General features: G+C 42.7%; 1 protein-coding gene across 1 annotated transcript in view; it reads right to left on the reverse strand.

The window, feature by feature from the left end:
* Positions 1–22,385, reverse strand: part of LOC309555994 (putative acyl-CoA dehydrogenase 6) — a 197,061-nt gene that overhangs the window by 164,248 nt on the left and 10,428 nt on the right. Inside the window, exon 3 of the mRNA XM_082258247.1 lies at positions 8,018–8,138. Within this exon, the coding sequence (XP_082114373.1) occupies positions 8,018–8,138 (121 nt within the window). The remainder of the gene's footprint in view (positions 1–8,017; positions 8,139–22,385) is intronic.

Here is a 22,385-nt window from a genome sequence, read left to right on the forward strand (position 1 = left end):
TATGAGCAGCAGCTGTTTTAAAGAAATACAGGTTTTCCAGAAACCACAGAGAAAGGAGACTGGGGGTGATTTATAAGGAGTGAAATAAAGACAAGTGGTTTTGGTTCACAGCAGCTAATGAAGATGCCAGCTGTCACTAGCAAGGGTTAAAAAATAAAATAAAGGGTTGCTATGGAAAACCGACAATCTTTTTTTTTTTTTTTATACAGTCTTCAAACTCAAACTGGAAATAGAAAGCTCAGACTTTTGCCCCATACACACGTGCAGATTATCTGCAGACTTTTGTCTGCAGACTTACCAAAACCATATAATATGAGGTCAAACCTAAACACTTTCAATTTGTATGCAATCCGGCAGGCCCTTGCACTACATAGAAAAGGTAAGTCTGCAGATAATCTGCACGTGTGTACGGGGCATTAAGCTGATTCCTATTGAATCTGCTGAAATTCAGCCCCTGGATGGCTCTGCAAGCACCGCCTGGCTCAACAAGAGTCTATTTAAAAATCAGCTGAGCCAGGTGTAAAATTATCAGCCAAATAGTGACTGTGTCCTAGCCAATGCTATTTAGCATAGATGGGGGGAATCATCCAGCTGCTATGGGGCCTGGATTAGGAAGGGGGCCCCATAAGGGAGGCTATTAAAGTAGAATTCCAGTCTAAGTTCCGGTTCTCACTGGAATTGCACAGGAATGCGTTCTTTGTCCTTATGCAATTCAGTGCAATGCAATTTTTTTGGCTCATTCATTTGCATGGGCTGAAATCGCACTGGATTGCACCAAAAGTAGCGAATGCACTACTTTTAAAATGCACTATAACTGGATCGCATAGTACTACAATGGTAACCCTTGGCCAAACTTTTTTTTTTTTTATTGTTGTTGTGTGTTCTTTTTTGTTTTTTTATAATACAATAAAGTTTCTTTTGAATACTTGTATTGGATATGGACTATGGCATGTGCCTATTTATATAGTATAGTCCTATTTACTTATAGTGGGGAAAATAATTATTTGGCCCACTGAAGGGTCTATAATTTTTATTATGCCTGTATTTTAAATGATAGAGATAGAATATCAATCAAAAATCCAGGAAAACAACACTTAATTTTTTTTGTAAGTGGGCAAACTTTTTTCCCCACTGTATATTTTTGAAGTAGAGTCTAGTTTTTTTTGGAAATGGGGATTCAAAGTGATTTGTTACCGATGACTACTCCTACTCTTATTTAATATATTAGCTTTCTAATGGGCCAACGGCACTGGTGGAGTGTAGCCACATTAGCAGGGCGACTTAAGAATTTTATTAGTGAGTCTACATAACCTTCTGCATTCAGAGTGCAGCAGGGAAGCCGCTAGGCACAGGCCCCGGAAGCAAGTGGAGATGACTGGAGTAGCTGGGTCTACTTCAGTGATTTCCAGCTTCCAGGAGCATCGGCCAGGCACGGTATATTCATAGTTACTATTGAAGCAATTATGCAACACAAGGACCTGCCACAGCATTGCATCTCTCAATTTTATAAAGCTTTATTGACCCTGCAAAGTCCATACTACCCAGATTATATAGGAAAATTGGTATGGAGGTTGGGTACAGGAAAAGGAGAATGATGAGTTAAAAAACCCTCACCCCTCTACTGAATAGTGAGCATAAAAGAGGAAGGGGACCCCCTAAATGGGACTGTAGCGGGTAATAACTCATATAAGTGTCAAAAAAGTTTAAATTTAGGCCTCATGCACACTGGACGTTTTTGGAGCTGCTGTTAGCCCATCCATGTTATTCTATGGCCTCATGCACACATAGAGCTTTTAGGAGCTCTAAGTGGCATAGGCGTTTTACAGCTCCAAAAAAACCCAGGAACTGTGCGTTCTGGAGCTGCAGCGTCAAGCTGTAAAAACGTCTGACGCTGCTAAAGGCTGAATAACGTTGCTTAACGTGCGTTAAGCCACGTTATACGTTATTTTTCTTCCATTCAAAATCAATGGTTCCCTATTGAGGACAGAAGAGCAGAGGGGAGAAGAGCGGAGAGGAGAAGACCGGATGACGATTTTTAATAAACTTTTCAAAACGTCTCCTGTCATTATTTACACACACTGCCTTTTATGGGGTGAATGGGTACACTGTTCACATAGGGAGGGGGTCCGGGATCTGGGGGCCCCCCTTGTTAAAGGGGGCTTCCAGATTCCGATGAGCCCCCTTCCCTGCAGACCCCCACAACCACCGGCCAGGGTTGTGGGGATGAGGCCCTTGTCCTCATCAACATGGGGGCAAGGTGCTTTGAGGTGGGGGGGTGCAGAGCCCCCCCCTGCCCCAAAGCACCCACACCCCCCCCCCATGTTGAGGGCGTGTGGCCTGGTATGGTCCAGGGGGGTGGGGCCGCTCGCTCGTCCCCTCCCCTTTCCTGGCCTGCCGGGCTGCATGCTCGGATAAGGGTCTGGTATGGATTTTGGGGGGGACCCCACGCCGTTTTTTCGGCTTGGGGCTACCCTCAAATTCCATACCAGACCTGAAGGGCCTGGTTTGGAACCTGGGGGGGAACCCCACGTTGTTTTTTTCCCCATTTTGGCGTGGAGTTCCCCCTCAAGATTCTCACAGCGCAAGTCGCATCATCCTGATCCGACATGTGGTGCGACTTCCATTCAAATCAATAGGCTCCCATAGGGAACCATTGATTTTGAATGGAGGCAGAAAAAACGCTGCTAAAAGCTACGTGGCCAAACGTACAATAACGCTAATGAAAAAAGCTACTGAAAGCACGTTTTTACAGCTGCTTTTTCCCGGCGTCAAGAAACAGCTTTGGAGCTCGTTTTTATGACGCCTTGTGTGCATGGAGCCTTATTGATAAAGAAATGAAAAGTATATACAATTTACAAATATATGTTCAAGTACAAAAAAAATGACTTTAAAATTTAAATTGTGACGAATGCAACATGGAGGAACCTGGAGGAAATTTAAATTTGTTCAGTCGCCATTTCTGAGATTTTAAAGTCATTTTTTTTGTACTTGAACATATATTTGTAAATTGTATATACTTTTCATTTCTGTATCAATAAATTTAAACTTTTTTGACACTTATATGAGTTATTACCCGCTACAGTCCCATTTAGGGGGTCCCCTTCCTCTTTTTTATACCCAGATTATATAGATCATTGGGAATCCAACTTGCAAATTAGATTTACAGATAAACAAAAAGATAAGGTCACACAACTTTCCTTTATGTCTGCCACTTCCTGCAGAATGGAAGAGGTACATTTTTAAACTTATTACTCCAGTAAAAGTGCACGCTATGTTTATGTCAAACTCACCCTTGTGTTAGAGAGAATGTGGAGATCAAGCAACACATGGGCATATCTGGTGGCTTTGCCCTAAGATTGAACAGTTCTGAGAGGAGGTGGCGGACTTGATTTCTTTGATGCAAGGTACAAGTAATTAGGCCTGAACCACCGGCATTCCTATTTCATTGTACAAAGGAATTAATAGGTTGATATAGGAAGTCTATGACTCCACATTTACTAAGTGCTGCTAAATCTCTGATTCCACTTCATTGGGGAAAGGATCTATGCCAACTATTCTACAAGGGTTATGAAGGGTTGATGATTTTCGTTTAATGGAAGAACTAACATGCAGGAATAAGGGGATAATCGAAAGACATGGGCAATTTGGTTTGAATTTAAGACTACTATATTGTATTATGAAATAATTTCAGATCCTTAACCACTTCAATACAGGGCATTTATACCCCCTTCCTGCCCAGACCACTTTTCAGCTTTTAGTGCTCTTACACTTTGATTGACAATTACTAGTCATGATACACTGTACCCAAACAAAATTTTTATAATATCTTTCACACAAATAGAGTTTTCTTTTGGTGGTTTTTAAAGCGGTAGTATACTCCGCTATATGACTTTTACCTACAGGTAAGCCTATAATAAGGCCTATAATAAGGCTTACCTGTAGGTACAATTAATATCTCCTAAACCGGCACGGGTTAGGAGATATTAAACCTGCATGCAGCCGCTGACATCTTCGGTGCATCCGGCGGACCTTCAGGGCTCCTTGCCGGATCTTGCCAGAAAGTGAAACTCCCGCGCGCATTCAAGCAAACATTTTGGAAAAAAAAACACTTTTTTTAGTTTATATTATAAAATTTTGCCAATAAGTAATTTTTCTTCATAAATTTGGGCCAAACTTTATACTGCTACATATCTATGGTAAAATTAACCCAAATTAGGGTTTATTATTATTGATGGTGGTACTGTGTGACAGATTTTGACAGATCCAGATGGTGACAGGTTCTCTTTCTTGGGGGGGGGGGGAGGGGGCATGTACTGCACAGTAATGTTTGTAGCAATTGTAAAAGAAAGTCACTCACTCACTGATCCTAGCTCTCCTCCTCACACGATCGGTGTGTGAGGAGAAGAAACTGGATCAGTACTAACGGCTATGTTTTGATTTGTGACCAGCGGTGATTGGACACAGCCGATCACGTGGTAAACAGCCAATTTCATTGATTGCTTACCCTGATCGGGGATAGGCTATGTCCGAGGGACACAGGTCATCCCCGATCGCCACTATGCGCGCCCCTTAAAATCCAGTAATACAGTGTCTCACCCTGCTCCGCACATGCTCAGTTGCTCTCCATTTTAGCAATATTTAGGCACTGCCGAGTTTGTAGAGGCTGATCTGTTGACAGCCTTAAAACGGAATAAAACCCTCCTATCATTTACAGCCAAGGAAGCTGCCTCTGTTTGATCTGCATGGTGCTCCACATGTAATCAGTTATGACACCAGCCTTTTGATGGTTTGACAGTTTGGTTGAGGACACAAACAAATGTGATCGTTAGCAATGACGGCATTCCAGGAATATAACTGTTTTCTGAAACCGTTAAATCGATGGTTTTAGTTCCATTTTAAGATTTACTGCTGTTCAGGGGCTCTGAGCTTCATCAAGTTGGCAGCCTCCGGCTTAAAGAAACAGGAGCAATGCTGGATGCAACATACAGCACACACTCATTTTGGTAGCATACTTATTAATGTGCAATGTACAAACAAAATTCCAAAAAAGTTGTGACACTGTACAAATTGTGAGTAAAAAAGGAATGGACTAATTTACAAATCTCACAAACTTATATTTTATTCACAATATAATATAGATAACATATCAAATGTTGAAAGTGAGACATTTTGAAATGTCATGCCAAATAATGGCTCATTTTGGATTTCATGAGAGCTACACATTCCAAAAAAGTTGGGACAGGTGGCAATAAGAGGCCAGAAAAGTTAAATGTACATATAAGAAACAGCTGGAGGACCAATTTGAAACTTATTAGGTCAATTGGCAACATGATTGGGTATAAAAAGAGCCTCTCAGAGTGGCAGTGTCTCTCAGAATTCAAGATGCGCAGAGGATCACCAATTCCCCCAATGCTGCGGCGAAAAATAGTGGAGCAATATCAGAAAGGAGTTTCTCAGAGAAAAATTGCAAAGAGTTTGAAGTTATCATCATCTACAGTGCATAATATCATCCAAAGATTCAGAGAATCTGGAACAATCTCTGTGTGTAAGGGTCAAGGCTGGAAAACCATACTGGATGGCGGTGATCTTCGGGCCCTTAGACGGCACTGCATCACATACAGGAATGTTACTGTAATGGAAATCACAACATGGGCTCAGGAATTCTTCCAGAAAACATTGTCGGTGAACACAATCCACCGTGCCATTCGCCATTGCCGGCTAAAACTCTATAGGCCAAAAAAGAAGCCAAATCTAAACATGATCCAGAAGCGCAGGCGTTTTCTCTGGGCCAAGGCTCATTTAAAATGGACTGTGACAAAGTGGAAAACTGTTCTGTGGTCAGACGAATCAAAATTTGAAGTTCTTTTTGGAAAACTGGGATGCCATGTCATCCGGACTAAAGAGGACAAGGACAACCCAAGTTGTTATCAGCGCTCAGTTCAGAAGCCTGCATCTCTGATGGTATGGGGTTGCATGCGTGGGGCATGGGCAGCTTACACATCTGGAAAGGCACCATCAATGCTGAAAGGTATATCCAAGTTCTAGAACAACATATGCTCCCATCCAGACGTCGTCTCTTTCAGGGAAGACCTTGTATTTTCCAACATGACAATGCCAGACCACATACTGCATCAATTATAACATCATGGCTGTGTAGAAGAAGGATCCGGGTACTGAAATGGCCAGCCTGCAGTCCAGATCTTTCACCCATAGAAAACATTTGGCGAATCATTAAGAGGAAGATGCAACAAAGAAGACAGCTGAGCAACTAGAAGTCTGTATTATACAAGAATGGGACAACATTCATATTCCTAATCTTCAGCAACTTGTCCCCTCAGTCCCCAGACGTTTACAGACTTATAAAAAGAAGAGGAGATGCCACACAGTGGTAAACATGGCCTTGTCCCACCTTTTTTGAGGTGTGCTGATGCCATGAAATTTAAAATCAACTTATTGTTCCCTTAAAATGATACATTTTCTCAGTTTAAACATTTGATGTCATCTATGTTGTATTCTGAATAAAATATTGAAATTTGAAAGTTCCACATCATTGCATTCTGTTTTTATTCACAATTTGTACAGTGTCCCAAATATTTTGGATTTGGGTTGTATATTTCTTGCTAAAGAACTATATTTCTAATAAATTTGCTATGGGTAACATTCTGCTTTAAGCTCATATAATATAATATCAAATGATTCAGTATAGTTGGCCAAAGAGGCATAAAGCAATGATCTGCATGGCTCCATCCACTATCCTGTAATCAGAAATAAACCCCCTAGTTTTCGGATCTGTGATGAAATAAGGCATATAAATACCCTCTGTTGTAGGAAGGCTCTGCATAACTACCCACCATAACCTGTTTGGTTGTATTTTCTCATTGGTCCCCAAGCTCTATTCCACAGGCCATGGTTTTCCATAAACTGCACTGATACTGGCCAACTAGCCTGAAACGGCTGACACCTGTTCACTCAAACTCAGATGTAGTGGAAACTTCTTCTCAAGCTCTCTGGCAGCACACTGGGTTGGAGTGAAAGCATGGGGAAGGGAAGTACTGGCTAATAGTAAGGTGAACATATCACTCCATGGGTGTCCGCAGCTAGGGGCAAGGGGGGGCAAATGCCCCCCCCAGAATCTCAACGTCCCCTTTTAAAGTGGTTGTTAAGCCACTTTATACTATCCTGTCTGGTCTGTTCAGTAATCCTGTCTGCCCCTGTGTCTGTGTATGTGTTTTAAAAAATAAGGCGTTCCTTACCAGTTTTCAGAGCGCCGAGCACCGCTTACGTGACCCGTCAGGTCTCTCCTCTCCCCGTCTGACAGCTGCCTGCAGTGGGTGGGGCAGAGGATTCCTCTCTGCCGCCAGTCGGGAGGATAAGTGGAGGGAGGGGGAGAGGAGGGGAGAGGTGGTGGGTCACGTGAGCGGCGATTGGCACTCTGAAACCTTGTAAAGAATGGCTTATTTTATAAAACACAGACACGGCCACACAGGATTATTAAACAGAGTGTAGACAGGATATAAAACTTTAAATGAAACTACAGCAGCAGGAGGGGGGGAGGCACTGAGACAGGAGCAGACAGGCAGGGAGGGAGGGGGGAGAAAGGACAGGAGGGCTGCAGATGAAGGAGGCACATAGACTGACCACAGTGTCGGGGCTCAGCAGCCATGGTATGCCGTGGTCAGTTTACAGAGGGGAGGATATAGCAAGGCAGGATTAGCCAGGTATTTTAGGTAATACGGGGGGGCCAAATTACACAGCACAAGCACTGTGCGGTAAACCATGCTTTAAGGGAACAGGATCAATTTATTTATTTTTTTAATAAATACTCAAAATAAGTATAATGACTTAGCCCCTCCCCTTCATGACATTGTTAAAAAGGGGCAAAGCATGGGTGACCTTAAAATGATGCCCCTCCCCTAAAAAAAGTTCTGCAGACGCCCATGTATCATGTATAGCCTAATATGAGCAAAGTAGAGGTTCTCTGTAAGTACAAAAGATTAAGGGGATAAGTTGTACCTACCGGTCGGTTTGCTGACCCCCAACATCCCAGCACGTCCGAGGATTTTGAAAACATGATGGGCTGGAAACTGTTCTTCTTTCTCCCACTGGTCTACGTTTGGGTTGATTTCAGAGTCTATTATCTGCAGGTAAGAACATTTAAAACAAACATTTCAAGCAGAGAAAAGTACTGTGATCTCTGTGACAATTAATAAATACCTGGACGTCACTTACACATTACAATAGCATGCTTGTACTTACCATGAAAAAGTATATATGAAGCTTGGTCCACGTTAATTACATCTGTATATAATTTGCACAATTTTACAATCTTGTGCTTCCATATGTTTAGATCAAATTGACTCTATAGAGGTGCATCTTATAAAATTAGAATATCATTACAAAGTTAACTAATTTCAGTAATTCAATTCAAAAAGTGAAACCCATATATTATATAGATTCATTACACACAAAGTGATATATTTCAAGCATTTATTTTTTTCAACTTTGATGATTATGGCTTACAGCTAGTGAAAACCCAAAATTCAGTATCTCAGAAAAATAGAATATTGTGAAAATGTTCAATATTGTAGACTCATGGTCTCTAATCAGCTAATTAACTCAAAACACCTGTAAAGGTTTCCTGAGCCTTTAAATGTCTCTCAGTCTGGTTCAGTAGGTTACACAATCATGGGGAAGACCGCTGACTTGATAGTTGTCCAGAAGACAGTCATTGACACTCTCCACAAGGAGGGTAAGTCATAAAAGGTCATTGCTAAAGAAGCTGGCTGTTCACAGAGTGCTGTATCCAAGCATATTCATGAAAAGTTGAGTGGAAGGAAAAAGTGTAGTAGAAAAAGGCGCAACAAGCAACAGAAATAACTGCAGCCTTGAGAGGATTGTAAAGCAATGGCCATTCAAGAATTTGAGGGAGATTCAGAAGGAGTCCAAGGCTCCCACAGCCGAGTGACCCAAGACAAAATGGCCCGATAGGGAGACCACTGCTCACATAAGTCCAGACCCGCCGCATAAGAGCGCAGGAGGATGGCGGCATCACAGGTATTCACGCATGCCCAAAAGCTGTTCAGCGGGGAATAACGCGCCTGCACCAGAAGTGACGAGTGGGGCCGGTGCAGGCGCATTGACTCTTGGGATCGATGACGTTCATCTCCCAGGAGTCAATGCAAGCAGGAAGTGACGACGTGGGCTGCGGCCGCAGAGGGAGGAAGAGGAAGGAAGGTAAGTATATTTTCTTTAAAAACAAGGTAAGTGAATAAAAAAAAAAAATTGTAATTATCCTATTATTTTTCAGGTAAAAAAAAGCAAGCGGATGGTGAAAAGTACATTTTGAGGGTGGAACTCTGCTTTAAACCCACAAGTGCTTTTTTTTTTTTTTCACCACAACTATTCCTTTATACCAGCTTTTGAAATTTAAAAAAATGCAGCAATTTAGATGAAAGGTTTAGCACTGGGAAACGCTTTTTTAAAGATAAATAGTGCATTTCAGGTCTCAGACTACACTCAGCTCCCTTCTCTATGCTGTGCAGCATGTGTCATCAGATCCCCACTAGTGATGGGAAGTTTGGATCTATTATGTGAATCAGTTAATTTCAAACTACTCATTAAAATTAACCAATTCATGAATCGATTCTTTGATTCACTTGGTTGTCAGCAGAAGCTCCGGATCTGACTCAACCTTATCAAATGATCCGAATCAGAAGACTCCGATTCACAGAAGGTTGGCAGATCCTGGGACGTTTACTTTGATTTAATTCCTTGGCTCAGAGCTGTCAAAAGCCTAGTGTTGTGTCAGACCATACAATTTGTCAGATTAGCCAGCGTCATCACTTTTGGTGACCTGCACTCAGCTGTGTAGATGAAAAGCAGGTTTCTGTCCATGTGAACTGCATTCTGATGGGCCAGCTTTACAGTTAACATTGCTAGCCATAAGATTTCTCCGTAGAAACACTGATCAGATTTTACTACTGCAGGCAACGTACCCACAGTAGTAAAATCCAATAGTGTTTATGCACTGTAAAGACGATGGACAAATCTTATGGCTAGCAATATTAACTGTGAAGTTGGCCCATCAGAATGCAGTTCACATGCACAGAAAACCGCTTTTCATTCACACACAGCTGTTTATGCGTCACCATAAGTGGCAATATTCGCTGATCAGATAAATTAATGAAGAATAATGAAGAAAAAAACACTTGCGCCAAATATTATGTGTGAAAAATTAAGTCAGATAGATTGCTTGATCTGACAGAACACCTGCTACACAGGTTACTGAGCACAATCCTATACTCATATGATCATATATGACCCCAGATGTCATAAACAGAACCCGTCCCCTTCACAAATTATCACCCTACTCCCTGCCTTCTGGAGCTGAGAATTGCTGTGTAAATTCTGGACTCTGAACAGAGAGGAGAGAGGGCTGCAGATAAACAGGTACAACCTATGTAGGATGACTTGTTACATCTCTATGTATCACCTGAGGCCAGTCACTTCATTGGGTATATGTGAGGGTTTACATCCACTTTAAGAAGAAAAAGAAAATCTGTCCTTTCCAACAATACGAGATTTCTCTAGGGAGCAATTAAAGCTTTTGGAACCAGTCTTTTTCACTCCACATTCCTGGCCTTATGTCTCTATTGTTATCTATTCTCTGGCAGATCCTATGAGACAGGAAATTCCTGCAGGATCACAGGCAGAACTTCTATAGCAGCACCATGAGTCACATCCTATTACCTGTAGCAGAGAAATCTCTTCACTGCTATCCACTGTTTGCTTAGCCATTCACCTACCCATCTCACCAAGAACATCATGACTAATAGATCAGGAGCGACAAATATTAAACAGCTATATATATTTTTTTTTTAAGCACAGTATCCTATCCTGGTATACAACAGAAGAAAAAAAAAATATATATATATATGTATACAGTATATACAGCGGGTAAAATAAGTACTGAACACGTCACCATTTTTCTAGATAAACATATTTCTAAGAGCCGGTTCACACTGCCGCCTTCACTAAAGTCGCCTCATAAGGGGCGACTTGTAGCGCGACTTTTGGCGCGACTTTGCGCGACTTCAGCGCGACTTGTGAATTATTGGTATATTTGTGGGGGGTTCTGGACATACTACAGAGATGAAACTTCACAGGTACACTTTTTAGACCCCCCAGACACTAAATCCAAAAAAAGTAATGCCTGCCTCCAAAAATGCCCGATAAATGCCTGCAAGAAAAACGGCCAGGTGGAGAGAAGACATATTCATGTTTTAATAAAAATTATAAGAAAAATGCTCTTTTTTTCTTGTTCAATACCATTTTTATGGAAAGTCGGATCACAAGTCGGATCACAAGTCGCTTCAATTAAGAGAAGGAGGCGACTCCCATTGAAGTATATGGGACAGGTCGGATCACAAGTCGCCTCAAAGTAGTACAGGACCCTTTTCTGAAGTCGGAGCGACTTCAGTAGTGCCAATTAAGACGGCACTGATTGATTAACATTTGTTATGTCAAGCGACCTGGGGCGTCTTGGGGTGACACAAGTCGCCTCACAAGTCGCGCTAGTGTGAATGGGCTCTAAAAGTGGTATTGAAATTAAAAGTTATTTGTAATCAAATGGAATGACACAGAAAAAAAGTATTGAACACGCTAACTGAAATGTATTTATTACTTGGTACAAAAATCCCTTGTTGGTAATGACAGCTTCAAGATGCCTCCTGAATGGAGAAAATAGTTGCATGCATTGCTCAGGTATGATTTTGGCCCATTCTTTCACTTCAAATCTTGAATGATCCGTGTGCATCTTCTATGAACTTTGATCGTTAGTTCTTTCCATAGATTTTCTATTGGATTCAAGTCCGGGATATTGGCTTCTAGCAATTTTTATTTTATTTCTTTGAAACCAGTTGAGGGTTCCCTTGACTTTGTGCTTGGGATCATTGTCTTGCTGAAATATCCACTATGGTTTCATTTTTATCATCCTGGTAGATGGCAGCAGATTTTTATCAAGAATGACTTGGTACATTTTTCCATTCATCCTTCCTTCAATGACATGAAGTTTGCCAGTACCATAGGCTGAAAAACAGCCCCGCCCATGCCATGATGTTCCCACCTCCAAACTTCACTGTTGGTATGGTGTGTTTGCGGTGATGTGCAGTGCCATTCGACCTCATAACATGATGTGTATTATGGCATCCAAAGAGTTCATTTTTTGTCTCATCTGACCAGACTATATTCTCCCAGTATTTCACAGGCTTGTCTAAATGTTGCGCAGCAAACTTTAAACAAGCTTCAACATGCTTTTTCTTCAGCAATGGAGTCTTGCAGGGTGCATACAGGCCATGGCGGTTCAGTGCATTACTTATTGTTTTCTTTGAAACAATTGTACAATTGTAACTGCTCTTTCCAGGTCTTTTCAAAGCTCTCTACAAGTGGTCCTTGGCTCTTGGGCAAATTTTCTGATAATTTTTTCCACTCCTCTGTCAGAAACCAAGTGAGGAGCACCTGGTCGAGGCTGGCTTATGGTGAAATTATGTTCTTTCCACTTCTGGATTATGGGCCCAACAGTGCTCACTGGAACATTCACAAGTTTAGAAATCCTTCTGTAATCAATGCCATCAGTATTGTTTGCAACAATAGGGTTGTGAAGGTCTTGAAAGAGCTCTTTGCTTTTACCTATCATTAGATGTTTGTCACTTGTCTCAGTTAAGGCCAGTTTTCGTATTTTAACAATAAGAAAGAGAATGGGCAAAATTGACCTCCATAGGAGAGTTCTAAGACCAAAGCTACTGCTGACCAAAAATAACACAAAGGCTGGTCTCATATATGCCAAAAAAACATAATTATTATACCCAGGACTATGGGGCAAATAAAAAGACTGATGAGACAAAAGTTGAACTTTTTGGAAGGTGTGCGTCCCATTACATAAAACTAACACAGCATTTCATAAAAAGAACAACAGTTAGACATGGTGGTCTAACACCAGCAAGTCCAGCTCTGAATGGCTCAAAAAAACAAAATTAAGGTTTTGGAGCCGGTCAAAGTACAGACTTAAATCTGATTGAGGTACTGTGGCATGATGTTAAACAGACCGGTCATGCTGGAAAACCCTCCAATGTGGCAGTATTAAAACAATTCTGCAAAGAAAAGTGGGCCACAGTTTCTCCACAACAATGTGAGAGACTCAATGGGGTTTAGTTACTAAAGGTAATTCCACTGTGTACTACAAGTGGACTTGGAAGTGCAGTTGTTGTAAATCTGAGGGGGACATGCAAGGAAAAATTATAGAAATTAGAAGAACTTCCCCTCATTTCAGATCTTCCCCTCAGATCTACAGCGACTGCCTTCCAAGTGCTCTTGTAGTACACAATGGATATGCCTTTAGTAAATAAACCCCCTTGCCAGTTGTTGCAAATGCTTGAGTGCACTTTTTGTTGCCAAGGGTGGTACAACATTTAGCGCTTACCCATATGAGTAAGCGCTAATTGTAACATGAAATGTGTCAACTTTTGCTGTACCCCACACTGTCTGTGATGCTTTTCTCATAAGAAGTTCAATAAAGCTGTAGAGTTGCAGCAAATTTCGGATGTCTATTTTGGTCTTCTAGATCAGTGGTCCTCAACTCCGGTCCTCAGGGCCCACTAACAGGCCAGATTTTAAGTATTACCTTGCGGAGATGCAGACTAGAGTACTGCAATCACTGAGCAGCAAATTATATCACCTGGGATGTATTTCAGTTATTTTGCAAACCTGGCCTGTTAGTGGGCCCTGTTGAGGACCACTGTTCTAGATCTCTGGGTTTCACTGAAATACTCCAATCCTGCTGACTGGCTGAAATAGGGAAGTCATCACTACAGCTGGGTGGAGAGGAGCATTTTTGGAACTGAAGGAGGAAGCAACTGGGAGGATGGCAGGTTTATATTCTCCCTTAAAGGAAAACATGCTCTCAGGTATATTAAGATATCCCAAAGAACAGCTCAACCTCAGAATAAACCCTAGAGCAGTGGTCTCCAAACTGCAGCCTGTGGGCCGAATGCAGCCATTTGCTTGCATTTATCTTGTCCTTGGGGCACTTTTCTTTCCACTGATATGAGGCACTACTCCTTCCACCGACACCAACAATAGGGTATAATTTCATCCACTGATATTCAATGATGGGGCACTATTCCTACCACTGATATAAACAATTGAATGCTATTCCCCCCACACCAATGATGAGGCACTATTACCAGACACTAACAAGGAGACACCATTCCTTCCACTGGCACCAACAGTGGGGTCTAATTCCTTTCAATGACACCAATGATGGGACACTATTCCTTCCCACTGACACCAATGATGGGGCACTATTCCTTGCCCTGACATCAATGTTGGGGCACTATTCCTTCCCCTGACATCAATGATGGGGCACTATTCCTTCCACTGACACCAATGATGGGGCACTATTCCTTCCACTAATACAAATGATGAGGCACTATTCCTCCCAGTAACACCAATGATGGGCCACTATTCCTTCCACTGACACCAATGATGAGCCACTATTCCTGCCACTTTCACTGATAAGGAGGCACTATTCCTTCCACTGACACCAACGATGAGGCACTATTCCTTCCACTGACACCAATGATGGGGCACTATTCCTTCCACTGACACCAATGATGAGCCACTATTTCTTCCTCTGACACCAATGATGGGGCACTATTCCTTCCACTAATACCAATGATGAGCCACTATTCCTGCCACTTACACTGATAAGGAGGCACTATTCCTTCCACTGACACCAACGATGAGGCACTATTCCTTCCACTGACACCAATGATGGGGCACTATTCCTTCCACTGATACCAATGATGGGCCACTATTCCTTCCACTGACACCAATGATGGGGCACTATTCCTTCCACTGACACCAATGATGAGCCACTATTTCTTCCTCTGACACCAATGATGGGGCACTATTCCTTCCACTAATACCAATGATGAGCCACTATTCCTGCCACTTACACTGATAAGGAGGCACTATTCCTTCCACTGACACCAACGATGAGGCACTATTCCTTCCACTGACACCAATGATGGGGCACTATTCCTTCCACTGATACCAATGATGGGCCACTATTCCTTCCACTGACACCAATGATGGGGCACTATTCCTTCCACTGACACCAATGATGAGCCACTATTCCTGCCACTTACACTGATAAGGAGGCACTATTCCTTCCACTGACACCAATGATGAGGCACTATTCCTCCCACTGACACCAATGATGGGGCACTATTCCTTCCACTGACACCAATGATGGAGCACTATTCCTTCCACTGACACCAATGATGAGGCACTATTCCTTCCACTGACACCAATGATGGAGCACTATTCCTTCCACTGACACCAATGATGAGGCACTATTCCTTCCACTGACACCAATGATGGGGCACTATTCCTTCCACTGACACCAATGATGGGCCACTATTCCTTCCACTGACACCAATGATGGGGCACTATTCCTTCCACTGACACCAATGATGGGGCACTATTCCTGCCACTTACACTGATAAGGAGGCACTATTCCTTCCACTGACACCAATGATGAGGCACTATTCCTTCCACTGACACCAATGATGAGGCACTATTCCTTCCACTGACACCAATGATGGGGCACTATTCCTTTCACTGACACGAATGATGGGGCACTATTCCTTCCACTGACACCAATGATGGGGCACTATTCCTTCCACTGACACCAATGATGAGGCACTATTCCTTCCACTGACACCAATGATGGGGCACTATTCCTTTCACTGACACGAATGATGGGGCACTATTCCTTCCACTGACACCAATGATGGGGCACTATTCCTTCCACTGACACCAATGATGGGGCACTATTCCTTTCACTTACACGAATGATGGGGCATCATTAATAATTGTTTTACTCCCACTGACCCTGGGGTATTTTCTACTCCCACTGGCCACAGTCTGACCCCCTAAAGTCTGAAGGCCAGTAACCTGGCCCTTTGTTTAGGAAGTTTGGAGACCCCTGCCCTAGAATTAGGTATGCATTTTAGCCTATAAAAACTTGGCAGGAGATAACTACAAAAGCGGAGGTTCCTGTGTATTCCCTGCACCAGGTTCCAGAGCAGACAACTTATAGAGGTTCTAGTATATTCTTCAAATGTCTCCAGCTCTGTACCCACACCTGAGCCCAGGTGGGCAACTGGATAGGTCTTAACCAGTTTGAACCATTAAAAGAGTTCCTCGGAGGTCAGCACTTCAGCACTGATGACCAAGTGAAGCAGGCTGTCCTAGGATAGTTCAGGGGTACTGACAAATCTTTCTATGCCGAAGCTTTTCAGGCATTAGTTAAACACCGGGATAAGTGTATAAATGTAGCAGTGGAGTATGTAGAAAAATAAATGCAGTTTCCACTCCTTGAAATGAAATTGTTCTTTTATTATATAAACTCAAATATCCCAGTTTGACTTGAACACATGCAAAGAAACAACACTTTTTAAATAGATGATTTACCACTGCAGACATTTCTGGGAATCTTCCAGCAGTTATGAAATATTTAAAGTTAGAACCTCGAAAGATTCAGGGAATCTCACCCCATGATCCTTTGCACCCCTTGTCACTCAATAGCACAAACATCTTCAATGGATTGGATTTATTTGATGATTGAAGGTTAATGAGTGACGGATTGGAGCCGGGCTGGGGGGTGGCCCATCGAGGGGTCCAAACTTTACCACTTTATCAGTAAATTCAGCGAGTAAGATTGATTCACCCAGTAGATCAGATTTTTTTCCTTTCAATTAAAATGCTCTGCTTTTCGCTAGCACTGTCCTACCTTCTTTAGAGACACAAAGTGAATAAAATACACAAAGACAATGCCCCTTTCCTATGAAATCACAGTAAATATTGCATGTGTTCTTCTTATCTTTCCAAGCATCCCTAATAAACTGAGAGCTCGGAGGAAAGGACTTGGCACTTGGAATGATGTAATTAAATTGACATTTCCAAGTTTTCTACCTTTGGCATTTCCTAGAAGTTCTGTACACCTCCTGTCTTATATTATTAAAGGTTTGTAGAAGAAGCCTTTTACGCTTTATCTTTTAAAGCATACTTGTCACAGGTTGAAACATTAAGGAAAAACCGTAATAATGATTTAATTTCAGAATTCTTACACAATAATTCTAGCCATGGAGTAAAGGGTCATTTCATTAAAATTGATATTAAAGTTTGGGCTGATACTGAAATGATGAATCACTGATGGGTAGGCGGTTCAGGTTCACCACTACCATGTGTTTGAGGAGGAACGTGTGTGTGCAAGGTTCCTGGTCGTGACAAATTAATGCAGAAATTCGCCTGTTCAAATTCATTCTAACTACAATACGCTGCCAAGCCTTTGAACTTAGGTTAGATGTCTTCAAAGGACCAATAAGAGGGCCTTTTGGTAATCCAGCCTCCTTACTATAAAAAGGCCAGGTCACAGAAGCCACAATGAGAACATGCTGTCATACCATGCATCCTATCTGTGATGGGGAAAGCATAGGGATGGCTGCTGACAGGCAGCATAGGGAAAGATTAGTGTAGGACAAAAAAAATGGAAAAAGAAATTGCGCTCAGAGGTCTCTATAGCAGCTGACATCAATTTAAACAAATTAATATTAATTGCATACAGAAATAGTGAAGCGCTTAACCACTTAAGCCCCGGAAGATTTTACCCCCTTCCTGACCAGGGCCTATTTTGCGATTCGGCACTGCGTGACTTTAACGGACAATTGCGCGGTCGTGCGACGCTGTACCCAAATGAATTTGACGTCCTTTTTTTCCCACAAACAGAGCTTTCTTTTGGTGGTATTTGATCACCTGTGCGATTTTTTGATCATGCGCTATAAACAAAAAAAGAGCGTAAATTTTGCAAAAATAACAATATTTTTCAAATTTTTTTATATGAAATTCCCCCCCCAAAAAAATGTAAAAATCTAAATTTTTAACATTTTCGGCCTATTTGTTTTATGCTACATATGTTTGGTAAAAAAAAATCGCAAAAAGCGTATTTTGATTGGTTTGTGCAAAAGTTATCGCTTTTACTAACAAAGGGAAATATTTTTGTCATTTTTGTTGTTTTTTTTAACGCGTAATGGCGGCAATCTGCGTTTTTTTTTTGTGGTACTGCGACATTGCGGCGGACAGATCGGACCCTTGACTGACATTTTTGACACTTTTGGGGTTACCAGTGACATTTCTACAGTAATCAGTGCTATACATATGCACTGTTACTGTAAAATTACACTGGCAGTGAAGGGGTTAACTTTTTTTTGAGAGGGAGGGGTTATGTGTGTCCCTAGGGGCGTGATTCTAACTGTGATTGGCTGTGGCTTGAGGTGTAGGAACACTGATCAACGGTCCTACATAGTAGAACCGTATGATCACTGTTTCTACACAGGGGAGAATGACAGGTGGCTTGTTTACATCAGCCGCCTGCCTTTCTCCCTCTGCACCGACGATCGCCGAGTGACCTGCGGACATCGGGTCTGCCGGTCACACGCGCGGGGGGGTCCGTGACCACGTGGGAACGGGGGGGGGGGGGCGCGCTCGCTCCCTAGACTCTCACAGGCTAGCGACGTAGTACTACGTCACTCTGCCTGTGAGGGGCTGACTGCTGACGTAAATAGTCGTGCGGCAGTCGGCAAGTGGTTAAAGTGAATGTGAAAGCACAGATATTCATACAACAAAGATGAAATAATATATAGTCCAGAATACTAATACCAATGGTGACAATCCGAAAATCCTCTTTAATGAGAGAATCACTGTATTACAGTCCATGAAGGACCCAATTTTCCCGTGTTCCACCTCCGTAAAAAGGGGCATACACGCTTACCAGATTGAATGGGATCCCAATCCATAGGTTGTATGTATATATCATGTATGTACAGTGAGGGAAAAAAGTATTTGATCCCTGCTGATTTTGTATGTTTGCCCACTGACAAAGAAATAATTAGTCTATAATTTTATTGGTAGGTTTATTTTAACAGCGAGAGTCAGAATAACAACAAAAATATCCAGTAAAAAAGCATTTAAAAAAAGTTATAATATTGATTTACATTTTAATGAGTGAAATGAGTATTTGATTCCCTATCAATCAACAAGATTTCTGGCTCCCAGGTGTCTTCTATACAGGTAGCAAGCTGAGATTAGGAGCATTCGCTTAAAATGAATGTAACGCTGAGCGCTCCGGTCCCTAGTCCTGGACCGGAGCGCCCGCGGCACTCGTCCCAGATCCACTCTCCTGTGCCCGCTCCGGCTCTCTCCTCCGCTCCCCGCTCACGTGGTTCCCGACGCGCGCGTCCCGGCACGATAGGGCACGCGCGCACCGGCTGTTTGAAATTTAAAGGGCCAGTGCACCAGTAATTGGTGCCTAGTCCAAACCTCCCTTCCTGTTTCCTGTTTCATATATAAGTGACCTGCCTCTTCCTGCCCTTGCCGGATCTTTGTTGCCGCAGTGCCCTAGTGAAAGCGTTATTTGTGTAATCCCTTGCCTGTTGCCGAACCCTTTGCTAACGATTACCGCCTCTGAACCTGTGCTGCCTGCCCTGACCTTTGCTACGTCTGACTACGTCTCTGCCTTTCCCTTTTGTACTACGCCTGTCTCAGCAGTCAGTGAGGTTGAGCCGCTACCGGAGGACACGACCTGGTAGTTACCGCCGCAGCAAGACCATCCTGCCTTGCGGCGGGCTCTGGTGAAAACCAGTAACTACTTAGAACTGATCCTCCGGTACGGTCCACGCCATTCCCTCACTGACACAGAGGATCCACTCCATGCACCGCTCCTGCTACCAGTCCGGATCCTGACAATGAAGTGCTCCTAATCTCAGTTTATTACCTATATAAAAAAAAAGACACCTAGCAACAGAAGCAATCAATCAGATTCCAATCACTCCAGCATGGCCAAGATCAAAGAGTTGTCTAAGGATGTCAGGGAGAAGATTGTAGACTTATACAAAGCTGGAATGGGCTACAAAGACCATCGCCAAGCAGCTTGGTGAGAGGATGACAACAGTTGGTGCTACAGATTATTCGCAAATGGAAGAAACACAAAATAACTGTCAATCTCCCTTGGTCTGGGGCTCCATGCAAGATCTCACCTTGTGGAGTTTCAATGACCATGAGAACGGTGAGGAATTGGCCCAGAAATACACATGAGAATCTTGTCAATGATCTCAAGGCAATTGGGACCATAGTCACCAAGAAAACAATTGGTAACACATTATGCTGAGAAGGACTAAAATCCTGCAGCTCCCCCTGCTCAAGAAAGCATGTACATGTACAGGCCCACCTGAAGTTTGCTAATAAACATATGAATGATTCAGAGGAGAACTGGGTGGAAGTGTTGTGGTCAGATGAGACCAAAATTTAGCTCTTTGGCATCAACTCTACTCGCCGTGTTTAGAGGAGGAGAAATGCTGCCTATGATCCCAAGAACACCATCCCTAGACATGGGGGTAGAAACATTATGCTTTGGGGGTTTTTCTCTGCTAAGGGGACAAGACAACTTCACTGCATTAAAGGGACGATGGACGGGGCCATGTACCATCAAATCTTGGGTGAGAACCTCCTTTTCTCAGCCAGGGCATTGAAAATGGGTCATGAATGGGTATTCCAGCATGACAATGACCCAAAACACATGGCCAAGGCAACAGAGGAGTCTCCAAACCTTAATCCCATAGAAAATACGTGGAGGGAGCTGAAGGTTCGAGTTACCAAACATCAGCCTCAAAACCTTAATAACTTGGAGAGGATCTGCAAAGAGGAGTGGGACAAAATCCTTCCTGAGATGTGAGCAAACCTGGTGGCCAACTACAAGAAACGTCTGACCTCTGTAATTGCGAACAAGAGTTTTGCCACCAAGTACTGTCATGTTTTTTGCGAAAGGGTCAAATACTAATTTCACTCATTAAAATGCAAATCAATGTATAACTTTTTTGAAATGCGTTTTGCTGGATTTTCTTGTTGTTATTCTATCTCTTCACTGTTAAAATAAACCTACCATTAAAATTATAGACTGATCATTTCTTTGTCAGTGGCCAAACGTACAAAATCAGCAGGGGATCAAATATTTTTTTCCTTCACTGTAGTATGTATGTATCACGTTTGTATGGATGTGACACATAAGTCAGTAGGATAGACACCTCTCCACTGGGAACAATCAGGTTATTAGCATATAACATACAGCTCTCCAGATGGGTCACACATGTAAACTTGTGGTTGGTCACAGCTCAGTGTCACAAATTCAGAAGTATCAAAGCGCTTGTGTATAACAACCGTCCCAGGGAAATGGAGGGATCGCTTCCTGGATGTAAGAACATGATGACATCACAAGCACAGATATTTACTTTAGATGCACCTGGTGACTTATGTGCTCTAAAGGAACGGCATACCCATGCCGTTCCTTCAGAGCCATGCCGTAAACTGAGGCTTCAGTGCGCTTGCGTGGGTGTGACATCATCACTGGTTCACCCAATCAGATAGCCAAAGCCCATGAACCTGGAAAGAAGACTGGGATGGAAGAACCTTTAGAGGTGACAGTGACAAGAACATGATGACTCCACAAGCCCAGATATTTACTTTAGATGCACCTGGTGACTTATGTGCTCTAAAGGAACGGCATACCCATGCCGTTCCTTCAGAGCCATGCCGTAAACTGAGGCTTCAGTGCGCTTGCGTGGGTGTGACATCATCACTGGTTCACCCAATCAGATAGCCAAAGCCCACGAACCTGGAAAGAAGACTGGGATGGAAGAACCTTAAGAGGCGACAGTGCTCTGCTAGAGAGCAATGCATACTAGCACATTATGACTTAAACTGCCCGGGGCCCAATTTTTAATTTTTCTTTGGATGAGGTTTTTCGACCAGTTTAAAGGACATAATGTGCTAATATGCATTGCATACAGGCACATTATGAAAGACCTACTTTAAAATTAAGCATTGCAGTGGCACGCTGTCACTGCTGCTAGGACTTACATCTTTACCTGGTTTTCCTTCCATGTTTTGTGGGCCATGTAAAAGGCTGAGCTGCAATGATGTCACTCCCGCACAAGCGCTTAGGAGTTACCATAGCAGCACAGTGCTCTGAAGGGTGGCATACACAGTATGCCATCTGCTCAGACCACAGTACACATGCGCCAATGACATCACCAGTTGCAGAAATAGTGAATATCTCCTAAATGGTGCACGTTTAGGAGATACTCCTTGTATCCTCAGGTAAGGTTTATTATAAGCTTACCTGTAGGTACAAGTCACCAAGCAATGTTTACTACCACTTTAAACTCAGTGCACCAGCTCAGCATTTCCTCCTGCCTATTTATGAATAGCTA

The sequence above is a fragment of the Pelophylax lessonae genome, assembly GCF_965119305.1.
Source record: "Pelophylax lessonae genome assembly, chromosome: 5".
NCBI lineage: Eukaryota > Metazoa > Chordata > Amphibia > Anura > Ranidae > Pelophylax > Pelophylax lessonae.